The following is a 16,766-nucleotide window of genomic DNA, read 5'->3' on the forward strand; positions in this document are numbered from 1 at the left end:
CTGGAACAGGTCCCTTCTGCAGGACAGCTGGGGGCCCCCTGCTGCAGAAAGCCACAGAGAGCCCTGCCTACTGCCGGAACCCTTCCCCAGGCCCTAGAGCACAGGCACCTTTCCACCTCACCAGCATTCCCTGAAGCTGCTGATCTTCTCCGTTGAAAACGTAGAGAAACTGAGGCCCATAAATTTTATCAAAACCCAGGGCCTTAAAAATCAACAAAAGAACAGAAAAATAAGCAGAAGCTTCTTGGGAATATACATGTTCCCCCTCTCGGGTAGCAGGTAGCTGGGGTATCTATTTTGCCCCTGTTATTTAAAGAGTACACATACTCTCAGACACTTTTACATATATGGCATGTTTCACAACCTAAAACAGGTTTTCCCACGAAAGGTCAGTATCTGCTGCCCCGTGAAGCCTTCGCCAGCGGGCGCTCCAGGAGCGGCGAGGAACGTGGTGCACCCGAGCTCAGCACAGGCTGCGAGCCAGCAAGCACAGTCCTACGGGATTCAGCTGTGACTCCCTCAGCTCTTTGGTTCCGAATCGCACTTCACTCTGAGCAGACAGGAAGACCAGTGAATGGTACAGATGAAGGCACCCAAGTGAATCCTGAGTTAGAAGCACTTCGAACCAGGACTGGGATGATGCACTTCAGAGCACCCCCTTCTTCTTCTTGGAAAAAATATTAATACTGTTCAGAACTCTCTGGGGAAATGAATCGCAGAGACATCTGTGAAAGGAAAGAGAAGCTCAGGGAAAGTCTAGGGGATGGTTTCTGGCCAGCACACCCAGAGCCTTCCTTTCAGGAGAGGCACAAGTCCTCCAGTTGCTCAGGGATGGGAGAGATGGCAAGGCTGGCGATTTCCTCCCCTGCCCTCGGGCTTCTAAAAGGCTTCAGGGCAGAGCCAGCTGACTCTCGTGCTTAGCCACCCATCCCGGGCCTCAGCGACATCTACCACATGTTGTGTTTCTAACAGGAACATGTGCTCCATGTCCCTTTCTGCAGTTTTCCCCTGAGCTCCTCCCACTCCCGCTCTCACTAGCAGTGGGTTTACTTGCTGGAAAATCTCAGTGTACTTTTGGTCAGCCAACACTGTCTGTAAGCAGCAATCTAGTGTGTCCTCCCAGCTAGTAAGGAAACTGGCAGGAGCAAAGGCCTGGATAATGACCACAAATGAATCCAAGACATGAACTCGGGTGGTTCAACGGAGTCCAAGCCACAAGCCAAGGGGGAAGGCGATGTGACTCTGAATTTGGGGTCTCCTGTTGCAGGAGTGTCTGGTGACATTGCCCCTGAAGGTCACATCAAGTGTGCAGAGTAGCTGAGAAGCCTCCAAAGCACCTGCATAAGCTGCCTGTGGGGCAATGTACTTTTTCAGGCTATTTTTCAGTTAGAGTTTTAAAATTGCTGCTTAACTATTTTTCCTTCTCACTGGTCCTCCATGGCCCCCAATCTCAGATCCCAGGCCACCACAGGAGAAATCTACAGTGCAGTCCTCCACGACACTGAAGGACAAGAAGGGAGACCACCGGAGCCCGTGCTCTGGGGCTGCTCGACAAGCTTGGCCATCGGGGCACAAGTGGATCATTCTGTCCTCTCCTTTCGCCCAACTTCCACGAGGTGCTTCAGACAAAACCTTTTTTTTTTTTTCTCAAGATGATTTCCTCCACTGCACCTAATCCATCACAACACCTGGAGCTATTACAAGAAAACAGCAGTGGACTAAGGGACCAAAAATTCCTATTTCCAAAGTTTAAAATGAAAACAGAACTGCAGGTTGCTCCAGGCCAGACACAGGTAGGGGACAGAGGGTGTTAAAAAATCACTTACCCTATTCCAGTACCACCATCACATCTAAAACAAGTTAGCTTATACGTAGCGCTAGAGCCAAAGATGGGATTTTTCCATTGCTGGAAAACTATGCCAGTGCTGGAAAACAAGTTTGGACAGACTTCAAAATTCCTAGTCCCTTTCCCCAGAAAAAGGCTCAGAAGAGTTGAGTGACTTGCTTGAGATCACACAGCAAATTAAACTGCTATAGCCCCCAAGTTCGTGTCTGTCTCTGAAGTCCCTACTTTGTAAACACGTGATAAAGCAGATGGAGACAAACAGGAAAAGGCCCTGCTTGTCTCCCTGAGCTCCCACGGAGCAGGCAGCAGCTAGGTTTTCCCTGAGCTGCCAGCCTGGGTTCACACGGCTGTGGTCAGCTCAGAAATATGTTTTCTGATGGGGGTGGAAGACAACTTGGAAGGACAAGAAAAGAAGGTGTCCTTTTCTCACACCTAATCTCAACTTTGGTTCAGGGACGGCCCGCATTTATTATCAAGTGTAGAGCTGTTGTTCCTGCGTCTGCCCCAACCAGAACCCGAGTGTCAACCACCACCACCACCCCCCAAAAAGGAGAGAGAGTATAAGAGGTAAGTGGGTGGAGATGAATGAGCTTCTTTCAGCAGCTTTATCTACAGAAACAAAGACACTGCAGCCCCCACACCACAAGCCCACCTTCCCTCCTGAAGGCAGCGGGGGAAATGAACGGAGCCGGTGGTTTTCACTGCGGCCGGAGCTGAATCGTGGGGGAGTTTCAAAGGCTGTTTTTCACGGACTTGGGGTGAGGATCCCACCTTGCCAAGGAATCAGGGTGTGCTGGCCAGACCCATCTGGATCAGCCCAGAAGGAAGCTGAAGTTTGCAGCAGAAGGCTGCCCCCGCCCCGCGTCAGCACTAAGGGCAGCCCTTTTGCTTCACCATCTCATTGAAAATAGGAACCACGGCTCCTGACCACTCAGGTGGGCTCAGAGGTGGCAGGCGGGCCAGGTACCAAGGACTCTCCCTGCACTGCCTACCCAGTGGGGCTCATCTTACACATAAAGCTAGCCCCGATCCTCTGAAAAAGGGCAGCAGCAAAATCAGAGGTTACGTTCAAATATCTGCCACCAATTTTTAAGATACACACATGGAGGCAGAAGTCACCTTCTTACCTCTCCCCAAGAAATACAGACAGGTAACATACATAGGTAAGAGCACACTCACCTGCGCTCTGACTTCCTGACTCTGTGCCGCTCACGCCAAACGAGGAATGTCATTGGTTTATTCTGGCGAGCTCCTTAGTGGCTGCTGCCATAGGAGACAGGCTTTATTTAACATAATGGAGTCCTTTTGCTCCCCTAGCCAAGACCTTGCACCCTCTCTGGAGAAAATCTCCCCAAGGCATCAATCTCCAAGGCATCTAAGTTCCTTCCTTGGGCTGACATCTCTCTCAGCCCGGCGGTGAGCTTGCTTGAGAAGCCTGAGCCTGCAATTCCTGTGGCAGCTCCAGCAAAGGTGCATTATTTATCACAGCTGCTGTTTTAGTTAATATAGAGACATATCCAGTATAGCTCAATAATTGTCTCCGCAACCTCAGGCTGGAAAATAAAGGACTCCCAGCTGCATGCGGCCGCCTCTTTCGGATCCTGGTTCTCCCTGCCGGCTCAGCTTGTGTGCAACTTAAACCGAGGCCCCAAACCAGCGCAAGCACCAAGCGGCCACCTGTCAGTTCTCCACCCTGGGGGCTGGTTTAGGAAACCAGCCCGGATCTCCAAGCACTAGCTTAACCTCTGGCTCCACCTAACGGCAGGAAGCCCACACTCCCCTTTCACAGATGGACAAACTGAGCTTCAATCCAGGAAGGTCCCAGAAGGAGGGAACTAATTCAGCAAAGGAGCTAATGGTCCTTTGCTTGGGTTCCCACCCCTGTCATTTTCTTGCCCTTCCAGGGAGGGGAAGGGATGTCAACTTTTTAGTTAGCATTTCGGATTTCTCCAGCTCTTTGCGAATAGCGCTTCACACACATTATTCAAACAACCTCGGATGCGTGAGTCACTAGAACGTCTGCTGAATAATGAGGAACAAACACAGAGGCCTGAAATAAGCTGAAAGACAGAGGCACAAATGGTACCCGAGATCTAGCCCAGGGTCTGGCTGAACATCTGACCATCCTCTCTGACCTCTGTCTGGCTTCCCCATCACTTTTAGCCTGTTACAGCGCTTCTGCGTGGGGCGGAGAAAGCTAAGTCGCCGGTTAGGCTCTCAAGGGGAGGGTCTGCGCTCACCTTTAAATCGGGAGGCTTGCTTCGGGGACCCGGGTTGGGCGCCGCGGCAGCGCCCGCATCCGAAGTTGGCCCGCCAGCAGAGTTAGCACCCGCGGCCTCCCCAGGCCGGATGTCCGCACCCGGCAGGTGGCAAGCAGCATCTTCCAGCCCGGCTCCATCCTCCTCGCCCTGCTGTTGCTGCAGCTCGTCCGATTTGCACCTCTTCATGGTGTAGATGGGTCGGCAAGGGGAATCTGTCCTTCCAGCGCGCCGTCCTGGAGGGAGACCGCACCCCCTCTTACACTCAGAAACGAGGCTCGGGGTCTAAATTATTAACGAGGAGGGGAGTCGAGCGGATCACAATCTCTTGAATTGAAAAAATAAACCTTTTCAAGGGAGGGTGAGGGAAGGGCGAGGAGCGGGGAGCCTTGGTTACAGCTTGGAATAGTTCATCGCCACCCGGGGAGCGAAGGCAGGTCACAGTCGAGGCTGGGCAGCAGGAGTCCTTGGGCAGTCATTGGAGCGGGAGGAGGAAGACAGCCCCCGGCCTCCAAACTTTCTGCTTCAGGGCACGCGCAGGGCTGAGGAGAACCGGGCGGCACCGCGCATCCCTCCCGGCGGGCCGGGCTGCTGGGCGCGGCAGGCATGGGGCGGCCGGCCGGGCAGGTCCTCGTCTGCCGCCCTTGGCGGCGACTGCGGCCCCCCGCCCCGGCGCGGGCCCCCGGCCCGCACCTGCCGGCGGAGGAGCCCGCAGCGCGCCCCCGCCCCGCCCCGCCCGCGCGCCCGGCCCCCGACCGCCGCACCGCCTGCTGCAAAGCCGCCGCCGCGGCCTGAGCCCGCGGCCAGCGTGCAACCTAGCCGGCCGGTGCGGCGGCCGGGCGGGGGGAGGCGAGGCGAGGAGGGCGTGACGACGGCCGCGGGCCAATAGGGAGCCCCGAGGGCCGGGGGGGCGTCGCGGCCGCGTCCTTGGGGTTGGTTGCACCGCGCCATCCCCCAGGAGCAATCGGGAGGGCTGGAGTGCTGCGTCTTAGCATTGCGGACAGCGGGCTGCGGAGTTGAGATCAGGGGCGTCGGGCCACCGAGGCGCGATTTTAGCAGAAGCACCCGAGGGACCCTTCCAGGAAACACTCGACATGTCGGGGTGTCCCCCACCCACTCATTTTATTTGGCTTAGAGGAGGCGCCGTAGGGATGCTTATCATCACGCCTTTTTTGCTCTAACTTCGCACATTATAGCATCTCTTCGGTGAGGAAGACGCAGATCCTAAGACCCTTGATCTGAAACGCGGACAGATTGCTACCTTCAGAGCTGCAAATGCAAAGGGAAGGAAGAGATCGGGTGTTCTGCCCCATCGCCTCCTCCCCTAATTTTCTAAAGAGTCTCAGCTTTGTGCTCAGAAATGAGAAAGTATCTCATTTTTGAACACAATAATGTATGTGAGAGTTTTTGCAAACTGTGAAGCAGCTTTTAAATAAGAAGGGGTTTTAATGGCAGGAGGTTGAAACATGGAAGAGAGGAAAGGAATTCAATCTTTTCCCCCCATAAATCTCAGCAAAACTGCGCTGAGTAATATGGAGGCAGAAGAGAGCAAATATTGGGGTTACCAAGAGATGGAGCTGGGTAATAATAACAACCCCATCCGAGTAGCTACCTTGTGGTTACTGTGGATACCATGGATTTTGCCCACCCAGCAGCCTAAATGAACAGTTCTGGAAGTAGGTCCCAGGACCAGCAGCATCAGCATCACCTAGAAACTTGATAGAAATGCAGATTATTGGACACCATCCAGACCTATTGAATCAGAAATAGTGGGTCCCAAGTTCTGTTTCAACAAGTCTTTCAGGTCATTCTGATGCATACTAACGTCTGAGAACCTCTGGCCTAGACCGTAGTGAAGGGGCCACTTAGTGTGTGAGTCACAGTGATCTCTAAAGCGTTTCACAGTTTCCCAAGCTCTCTCACACCCATGGTACCATTCTAGCCTCACTTCACTTACCCTTTCAGTCCTGCTAGTCTGTGAGTTTCCTGACTCTGTTCTTTTTCCCATTCCAACCACTTGTTTTAATGCGTGTCCTAGAAGAGCCTAAGTTGTTTTTACTTCAGCCAAGCAGCTACTTTCTAAACAAGGCAGCTCCATTTTTAGAACACAGAAATTTAGAATGGGCTAGAAATGTAAAGCCCCCTCCACCTCCACTACTCAGTGTCAGGCACAACGTGGAAAACGAGGCCACAAGCCTCTAGCATTTTCAGTGGTGAGGGAAAAGCAGAATACCAGTGAAGTCTGTGACAGGACAAGGCAGAACCAGCCGGGGCCGATGACCCTGGTGCACGAAGTCGCTGTCCCCTGATGGCTCACCCCAGGGAAGTGCAGGGGTCCCACAGACCCTGGACAAGTCTTGGGTGGCAAATGGTGAGTGCATATGGATGTACGTTCATGACCTGACTCTAGGCCTAAGAAAAGTGGAGGCTGTCAGTGTGAAGCTTTAAGGAAGCAGAGACCATTATCATCCTGAATTACATCTCCTTTCCATACTAGGTTGAAGCTGACTTTGAATTTTATATTTATATTTTCATGTACACATAGCATGATGTCCAGATTTCCTGTTTGTGCCCATATTTTCCGAGGAGTGATGCAGGTCAATATAAAAGTGGTGTGTATGAAATCAGCCAGTACTTTACATTCCCTCTTGGAGAGACAGCGTTGAGAGGTTAAGAGCTCAGACTCTGCAGCCAGTCTGCTTGCGGACAAATCCTGGCTCTGCTGTCCACTGACCGTGGGATTGGAGGCAAGTTGTCTAACCTCCTTAAGCCCCAGTTTCCTCATTTAGAAGTGGGGATACCAACCTTATAGGGTGTTGGGTAACATAGGGTGTTATATATATAATATATATAAAGCACTTAAACATTGCCTGGCAGAGTGAGGGCCATCGCTTTAAACAGAAATGTCATCCAGCTTTAAAAGTTGAACATTCCACTCCAGTGATTCTATCCTTGGGAGTTCAAATGTGTCTCACCCATTTCTGACTTACATTGAGCGTCATATTATGCTGCCAAAGAAGTTTGGGTGAGAAGTTGTGTAAAGAGCTGTGTGACATGCAACCACCAGTTGGAAGACGATGACAAATTTTCATTAGCCACAGTCAATTATTGAGTGCCTAAAATAAAGAGAACTTGAAAATACTTGGATTGAAATTTTATTTAAAAGACTACATTATTCTATTAAAGGTTTCTTGGGAAAATGTAGGCACATGCTATATTTTGATGTTCACGGTAAGATAAAAATGTGTAAGTTTACGATACAAGAGATTATATTCAGTATGTAGGAGTAGCATTTTCCAGTTTACTTTGGTTCCACTGGTTAATTATAAATAAATAACATGATGTAGTGGGAAGAACACTTGTCTTGGCATTAGAAAATTCTTGTAAGAATCCTGGTTTTGTTACTCTCTGCATGTTTTGGGGCAACCAAATCCCTTAACCTCTCTTATCCTTGGTTGTCTCTTCTGTAAACAGGGGCTAATAATATCTATCCTCACATGGTTATTGTAAGGATTAAACTGAAAACGCTTGTTGAAAAACGAGCGTGAAAACACTTGACACACAGTATGTGCTCAGCGAGCCTGAATGAAACAAAAATAATTAACAAACTCGTCTAAACCCACTGTCCGCCACATGGAAGAGGTGGGATTATCCCACTAAGCTTAATGCTTCTTGTGAAAGGAAATTCCAATTAGGCTGCTGAAAGGGAACACTCCTGGTAATAGCAAATTTGCTAAACTAGTAAGTGTATAAACAAGGAGGATAAAGATTAGGCTTGTAGAACCCTGTTTTCCTTGTCAACAGCCAGTTCATTTACCTTGAAAATGATGAAGCCTTAAGTGTTGAAGATAAGGTGTCAAGATCAACAGGTAAGCATAAAGTTGTTTCTTTTTGTAAATGCAATAAATTCTAAGAAATAAAAGACTTCTCTTTTCCCAATAGCAAGAAATTGTTTCCTATTCTGTGGGAATTCATAAAAAAATGTTTAAACATCAAGTGGGTTGTCAGAGAGCTATTTTAAGATTTAGCATACTAACTAGAGTGCTTTGCTTAGAAGGTGAAAGTACTCTCTTCAGACACTAAATGTAATAATTTTAATCACTGTATCTTGATACCAACATCATTACAAGTATTCCTTTGTTATTGTAATTTTCTTCCCTTTCTTTTGGAGATTTTCACTTTCACTCAGTGCTCTCCCTAAAAGAAACTGGGTTCTGTTGGCAATAGGAGGTGTAAACTATGCAAATAACCATCAGGGAGATTGGCTGAATAGTTGCTGATGTCACAGTCCCACCACCTAAGTACACGCTGTTTATTGGCTATCGTAAGAGGCAGGCAGTTCTGGGAAGGCTCTGCATCACTTGTGAATTGGAGAAAGCTCTTAAGTCGAAACTAAATTTTATTCTGTTTTTTTAGTTAAAATGTGCTCAGAAGCATTTTCCAATATGTTATTACATTTTCCCATGTTATTCCAGACGTTATTATTTCAACATATCTCTGTATGTCTAGGTAAACATTTAAAATGATTGTCTACCATTCTATCAAGTGACTATATCATGGTTTATTTAACCTCTATCCACCTTATTCTCAGCTATTCATTTCAGTTTTTTGCCTTCAGGTATAAAACTGTAATTACCGTTTATATTGAGAAATTATGTTTATTGTTTCCTCCATTGCACAGAACCTCTGATACCTAACTAGCAATGCTTTAAAGGAGTAAACAGGCCTGGTTTGTTACTTTTGTAAACATTTTTCTCCCAGCTTTCCTAAAACCTGCATGGGAAATCCAAAGTCTATCTCATCCCTGGGAGTAGTGAATCTCCTATCTGTAATACAAAAAGGGGACCTTCTAATTTCGGGTCGGATGCATATTCTTCACTCTGGGTGATTGTTGCTTCTTAGTAATGGGAGAAAAGTCACAAGAATCACGGCTGGAACAGAGGAGGTTTGTGAAGCATGAACTTAAACCCTGATTGTCCTGCTCTGTGTGAGAGCCTGGGGCTGGTAAAATGGCTGCTTTGTGTCCTTTCCCATCCCCATAGGGAATCCATACAAATCCCTGGACAATCTGTTACTTAAAGCTGAAAATGCTAGACCTTAAAATATCAGAAATAAAGAAGAGAAAAGAAAGAGAAAATATCAGCTTTGCTCCGAGAGTATCAGTTGTTTATTATTTTACATCTGAAGATAAATATCTGTGGCAGGTCCATCTATTGTTCTATGTGGTACTTTTAAATATAACAGTAAGAGCAAGGGGTTAGGCATTTGCTTGGAACCCTATGAATTCTCTCTTAATCTGCATGTCCAGTCCGCGAGGTGAGTGTTACCCTGCAAATGAGAAAACAGGCTCACAGAAATTATAGCACTTTCATAGGCCTGAGAGCTACACTTTGCTCTGTTTGGCTCCAAACCTAAAAGCCTGATAGTCTTTTCCTAACTGTAATTTTGAGCCATTCTTGGGGTTAAGAATTTATCAGTGATTATTAAGCTACAGTCAGATGCATCTCCATTCACTCAAATATATTTATAAAATAAATATGATTTATAAAGGCTTTGCAAGATGCTTGTGGGAGATAGAAAACAAAAAAAGACATTGGTCCCTGCCTTTGGACTTAAAGTCCAGTTGGAGAAATGAGACACAAATGAAATGTAAAACAACCACCTAAGATTTAAGTGGCAATGTCTGTCAATATTCCTAGGGGGAGATAATTAACTGCCACAGTCCAGAGAGAGAGAGATCTCCATGAGGGGTCAAGATGACTCCAAGTAAGAGTCATTCATCCATGAGTGTTAAAAGGATAAAATGTCACTTTAGGATGATTCTGAAGCCTTTAAGTAGGTGAGAACTCTATAAATCTTCCTGAATATAGAATCACTCACTATTTGGATCTATTTAATTTTATATCTGCATGCTTTCGAGTTTTTATGGCATATTAGTGATGGGAAAAACTTTTTTTTTCCCTCTCTCTTTATTGCCTGAGACCACAGAGCAGTGTTTCTCAAAGTATGGTTTATGGACTACCAGCAACATAAATTACCTTGAAATTGAGTGGCACATGTCGATTTCTGTGCCCCATCCTAAACTAATGGAAACAGAATTTCTGGGGTGGAGCCTGAAAATCTGCACTTTAACCAAATAACCTAGATGGTTCTTATGCTCACTAAGTTTGAGAACCACAGATGTAGGGGAAGACTTAGTGGACACACTTATTGATAGATTTGTGAATTAGTAGTAGCTCTGGTTCAATTCCTGGGTCAGGAAGATCTCCTGGATAAGGGATAGGCTATCCACTCCAGTATTCTTGCCTGGAAAATCCCCATGGACAGAGGAGCCTGGCAGGCTTCAGTCCATGGGGTGGCAAAGAGTAGGACACGACTGAGTGACTAAGCACAGCACAGCACCTTTTTATCAAGCTTTATATGTTTGGCATACACTCCCACTTAGTATGTAAGACAAACTTTGTGTATAAGTATCATAATCTCCATTTTACAGAAGAGGAAAATGAAGCTCAAAGAGAATTAAAGATTTGCCCTAGGTCACCTGGCTAGAAAGAGCTAGCTAGACCAGTTCTGCTTGTCTTCAGTGTTTATGCTTTTCCCACAATGCCTACTGTGCCTTGTGCCTTGGGATTGAATGCCTATTATATGTCATATAATTTCAGGCTAAATCTTTTAGTACCTTCCAGTGGCTGGTACTCTTGTCATGTAAGATAACTAGGATTTAGAGATATTAATATATATATATCCCCAAATTACCTTCCACCAGTTGGAATGGAGCTTCTTATTCTAGTATGAACATGAAATTGCAAGTTGATCAGTCATGTCCAACTCTTTGCGACCCCATGGACTGTAGCCTGCCAGGCTCCTCTGTCCATGGGATTGTCCAGGCAAGAATACTGGAGTGGGTTGCCATTTCCTTCTCCAGGGGATCTTCCCAACCCAAGGATCAAACGCCGGCCTCCTGCACTGAAGGCGGATTCTTTACCCTCTGAGCCACCAGGGGAGCCTGGTGGCTTTTCCTCAATTTTCTCATATGACTTTCCCAATTTTACTTCCTCCTGAAATTCCTAAAACATTTTCCACCTGCTATTGGGGCCTCCTTCCTCTGGTGTTATTCATCCCGACCCTCTGCAGCTAGTTTGGAATAGAAAACCGTTAAGTGAAGTCCAGGCCTGTTTCTAACAGCTACCACACCTCTTTCCAACACAGAAATGAAGAGCTCAGTCTGCCTGAATCAAGATGGAAATGTCAGCTGCTTGAAATATCTTCTGCTGATCTTGTGACTACAAAGAGAAAAAGACAACTTAATCAAGGAAAACTTTCCTGGGAAGAGGGAGTCACATTATCCCACGTGAGATCTTATTCAAGAGTATTCATACTTATGCTATGAAGTGTTTTCAGGGAGTCTAATACACCCCTAGGGCACATCTAAGCAGATAGAGGGACAAAGGGTTGTTTTCATTGGTAAATCTCCCAGGCTTGCCTTAAACCTCTCACAGGGCCCTGGGAAAGAAGACAGTATATCTGTGTCTCTTTTGCTGTCTCGCATACAGGGTTACGGTATGGGCAGGGAGGTGGGAGGGGGGTTCAGGATTGGGAACATGTGTACACCCGTGGTGGATTCATGTTGAGGTATGGCAAAACCAATACAATATTGTAAAGTAATTAGCCTCTAATTAAAATAAACAAATTTAAATTAAAAAAAAAAGAAGACAGTACTCTCTTTCAAGATGCAATGACGTGGCATAATTCAGTAATATAGAGCTAGAGCCATATAAATGTCTGTACCCTCCAGGAAAACCGTCCTGGGAATTATCCTGGGAAATAATTCAAAAGAACAGAGGCAACATCACAACAACAAAAAAATGTTTGTAACAATGAAAAACCCGAAACCACCTAAGTGCCCAAGAATAGGGAGTGGGTGAATAACAGTGGTATAAACGTACAATGGAATGTCAGGCTGTTATTAAAAGACGTAAATATGGAGAATATCTAGACACAAAAAGCCTTCTTTAAATAATACAAAAGGAAAGCATTAGAAAGCAAATTGTGTTGAGCTAGAATAAGGGTTTTGGAGTCATATGAATGTGTTTGAACTTAGACAAATCACTTAACCAGAGTCTCAATTTCTTCATCTATAAAATAGGGTTAGAAATATATAACTTTCCAGGATTGTCATAAGAATTAAAGATGATATCAACTAAATGATAAAATTTGGATAAAGCCTGTGTAAGGATAGAAGGGGAGTGCTAAGAAGTAATCCTAAATTTTATGCCAAGATTTGAGACTATTGAAAATTTATTTGAAATGAATTATTTTTTATATTTTAAAGTTAAAACTATTTTTCTTTTATTCCTTCTCACCCTTAAAAAAATGTCATACTCCTTATGTAGGAGATGTGTGTCCATGTCATCTGAAAACCTGCTTATGGATCAGTTCAGTTCAGTTGCTCAGTCGTGTCTGACTCTTTGCAACCCCAGGAACCGCAGCACGCCAGGCCTCCTTGTCCATCACCAACTCCTGGAGTTTACCCAAACCCATGTCCATTGAGTTGGTGATGCTATCCAACCATCTCATCTTCTATTGTCCTCTTCTCCTGCCCTCAATCTTTCCCAGCTTCAGGGTCTTTTCCAATGAGTCAGCTCTTAGCATCAGGTGACCAAAGTATTGGAGTTTCAGCTTCAACATCAATCCTTCCAATGAACACCCAGGACTGATCTCCTTTAGGATTGACTGGTTGGATCTCCTTGCAGTCCAAGGGACTCTCAAGAGTCTTCTCCAACACCACAGTTCAAAAGCATCAATTCTTCGGTGCTCAGCTTTCTTTAGGGTCCAACTCTCACATCCATACATGACTACTGGAAAAACCATAGCTTTGACTATACAGACTTTTGTTGGCAAACTAATGTCTCTGCTTTTTAATATGCTGTCTAGATTGGTCATAGCTTTTCTTCCAAGGAGCAAGCGTCTTTTAATTTCATGGCTGTAATCACCATCTGCAGTGATTTTGGAGCCCAGAAAAATAAAGTCAGCCATTGTTTCCACTGTTTCCCCATCTGCTTGCCATGAAGTGATGGGATTGGATGCCATGATCTTCGTTTTCTGAACGTTGAGCTTTAAGCCAACTTTTTCACTCTCCTCTTTCACTTTCATCAACTCTTGTTCTTCTTCACTTTCTGCCGTAAGGGTGGTGTCATCTGCATATCTGAGGTTATTGATATTTCTCCCGGCAATCTTGATTCCAGCTTGTGCTTCCTCCAGCCCAGCATTTTTCTCATGATGTACTCTGCATATAAGTTAAATAAGCAGGGTGACAATATACAGGCTTGACGTACTCCTTTCCCTATTTGGAACCAGTCTGTTGTTCCATGTCCAGTTCTAACTGTTGTTTCCTGATCTGCATACAGGTTTCTCAAGAGGCAGGTCAGGTGGTCTGGTATTCCCATCTCTTTCAGAATTTTCCACAGTTTATTGTGATCCACACAGTCAAAGGCTTTGGCATAGTCAATAAACAGAAATAGATGTTTTTCTGGAACTCTCTTGCTTTTTCAATGATCCAGTGGATGTTGGCAATTTGATCTTTGGTTCCTCTGCCTTTTCTAAAACCAGTTTGAACATCTGGAAGTTCATGGTTCACGTATTGCTGAAGCCTGGGTTGGAGAATTTTGAGCATTACTTTACTAGCATGGGAGATGAGTGCAATTGTGCAGTAGTTTGAGCATTCTTTGGCATTACCTTTCTTTGGGATTGGAATGAAAACTGACCTTTTCTGGTCCTGTGGCCACTGCTGAGTTTTCCGGATTTGCTGACATATCGAGTGCAGCACTTTCACTGAGCCCTATTTTGAGAAGGGTTCTAGATCAGAGCTTCTGAAATCAGCTCCAGGGAAATGACAGGGGCCCTAAACACTGACACGCAGGAAAGTTGCTCAGCTAGGTTCAAGACCTACTTTCCAGGTACTTAGAGATCTGTGTGAGGGTTGTTGGGCAGTGCTCCCTCTTTCCACTACAGTTTGAGGATGGGGAATGTTCTCATATGACCAGAATGACATCCATTCATCTTTGCTCCAGCATCCTAACCCTCACCTCCATTAAACCACCTCCCTGCAGAGCTTGATTCATGAGAAATGGGGTAGGCAGGAAGATGATATGAAATATTTTCTTTTGGCTAAAATATATAGAACATTTTTTTGGGGGGGGAAGCATATTCTTTATGTCAGGCATTGTATTTGGCACATATTAATAGATACATACTAAGCCAGTTGGAATATGTTTTGGAACTCAGGTTTCAGAATCTTCCAGAAACCCTCCACGAAGATAACATAGACAAAGGAAAGGGTATTATTGATAGGTTTTCAATTCTCCATCTTTCTTCATGCAGATCAGCCCAGAAAGATAAAAATATAACATGTTACAAGGTCTTAGGCTGGGCAAGCAAAGAAATTAACCAAAAGGAGTTCCACCAGAATGGCAGGTAACATAGTGAAAAAAGCATCAAAAACATTTGGATGTGGAAAAGCATTACCAATCTTCCAGTCTTATTGATGAGAAGTGAATTGTAGCAAAACAATGTTCAGGGCTTCTTCTGGAAAGCTCTGAGTCAGTTACTCTAAAAAACTTCTGGAAACTTTGTTCTTCTACTTGTCAGTAAAACAGATGACCTCCGTTTGGGCTTATCCTAAATTTCTTTTGATTGTTTTTCCTTCCCATGCTCTGCACCCTAACAGCCAGGAATGCCACTGATGAAATATTTAGCATTGGAATGATACTTGATGTATAATTAAATAGAATGCATTTAGCAATTCAGTTTTTAGACCTTTAATCTTCAAGTTAATGAAACTTCATGTAGAGAATCTCCAAGTAAAATCAAAATATTCTTGGAAATACATGATTTTCCTTGGAAGAATATATAATCCTGAATGTATTTACTGTAGGTAGGAAAGAAACATTTATTAAGCATTCTTAATAAATGTTGAGAATTAAGCAGGTAAAGTACTAACTGCTTTATACATTCTCATTTCTTCTTCCCAATTCTGTGAGATAAGTATCAGTAACTGAGACTCCAAGAAGTTAAGTGATTCCAAATCACCAAGCAGCAGAGTAAATCACAAAGTTAATCATAGCTCAGACCAGAACTCAGGTCAGATTCTGACTCCTGTGCTTTTTCCTTAATTTTTACATTTCATTTCCAAAGCATTTTCTCTTCCTGTGAAGAGGGGATGGACTCACTCCATCCTCCCCAAACAGAGCGATGTTAAGCACAATCAGAGCACTCTCCCTTTTACAAGGCACAGATACAGGAGTAGAGCCCAGGCTTGTAACGGTCATCGTCATCTCCATTATCTGTTACTGAATATTTTCTGTGTGCAAGGCTCTGTACTAAGCATTTTAAATCCTTTTCCCCCTATTTCAATTCTCATTATAACCTTATAAGGTGGTCATAATTATTATCCCATTTGATGACTGAAAACAAAGATGCAGAGGAGCCAAGAACTTGTCCAAGATTATGCAGTAGCAAGTCAGGACTAGAATTTAGGTTTGTAAAGATGATCACACAATTGATAAGTAGCAGTTGTCATTTATAAATACTTATGTGTTAGATACTGCTTGTTGTTGTTTGGGCTGCCCTGGGTCCTCGCTGTGGCGTGCGGGCTTTCTCTAGCTGTGGCGTGCGGGCTTCTCTTGTTCTGCAGCACAGGCTCTAGCGTGCAGGCTCAGTAGCTGTGGCTCGCAGGCTTAGCTGCCTGACCAGGGATTGGACTCATGTCCCCTGCATTGGAAGATGTATTCTTAACCACTGGACCACAAGGGAAGCCCCCAGAAACTGCTTTTTAAAAAGACTTTTTATTTCTACATACTTAGAGATTTATAATCGCATTGTTCTTTTTAATGCTCACAAGAACCCTATGAAGAAGGTACCATTATTCCCATCTTATGGATGAGGAACTAAGACTTACAGAAAATAAGTAATGTCTCCAACAGCATACAGATGGGACGGGGTAGAGCTAGGATTTGAACTCAAGTATCTTTGGCTGCAGTTCTATTTTCTTAATCCCGAGGCTTTGCTGATTCCTGGTCTGTCTCTGTGCACCTTTTCTACTCAAAGTGTGGTCCACAGGCCGGCAGCGTTGGCATCACCTGCGAGCTTGTTATAAAGGTGGAACCCCAAACCCACCCCAGATGTGCTGAATCAGATGTGTATTTTAATAAGACGCCCACATGTGTCTTGTGCACATTAAAGTTTGGGAAGACTGCTCTGCAACACGCCAGCAATGTACAAGATAAGCAGAGAAGGTAGCAAGATTGTCTAGAATAGGAATTCTCAAACAGGTTCCCTTGGAACTCAGTTTTGAACTAAACGGAGATATGTTCTACTGCTCAACTTGATAATGGTGATCTTTCCCCTAATTCATAGATAAAATTAAGTTAATGAATTGTATTTTCTCACCTTCCATAATCCTTCGTCTCTTCTTTGGAGTCAAATATCACTTGCCTTTTAGTAACTTTAGAAGATGACAACAGTTGAACAAGCAGTAAATACCTAGGGAAAACTCAAAAACATTGTTTGTTGTATTTTTTCTTTAACTTTTAGGTGTTTTAAAAAAACACCTACAAAAATATCTATTTATTTATTTATGGCTGTGCTGGGTCTTCGCTGCTGTG

General features: G+C 44.9%; 1 protein-coding gene across 3 annotated transcripts in view; it reads right to left on the bottom strand.

Annotated features, from left to right (window-relative positions):
• Window positions 1-4,806, bottom strand: part of TMCC2 (transmembrane and coiled-coil domain family 2) — a 38,033-nt gene extending 33,227 nt beyond the window's left edge. For 2 of the 3 annotated variants that reach the window (XM_044943280.1, XM_006062265.3), the window contains exon 1: window positions 4,087-4,806. In XM_044943280.1, coding sequence (XP_044799215.1) covers window positions 4,087-4,293 — 207 coding nt within the window. In that variant the 5' untranslated portion in view covers window positions 4,294-4,806. Of the gene's footprint in view, window positions 1-3,025; window positions 3,110-4,086 lie in introns of all 3 variants that reach the window. The other variant, XM_044943278.1, reaches the window with a different exon arrangement.
• Window positions 4,807-16,766: the final 11,960 nt, after the last annotated feature.

The sequence above is a fragment of the Bubalus bubalis genome, chromosome 5, assembly GCF_019923935.1.
Source record: "Bubalus bubalis isolate 160015118507 breed Murrah chromosome 5, NDDB_SH_1, whole genome shotgun sequence".
Taxonomy (NCBI): Eukaryota; Metazoa; Chordata; class Mammalia; order Artiodactyla; family Bovidae; genus Bubalus; species Bubalus bubalis.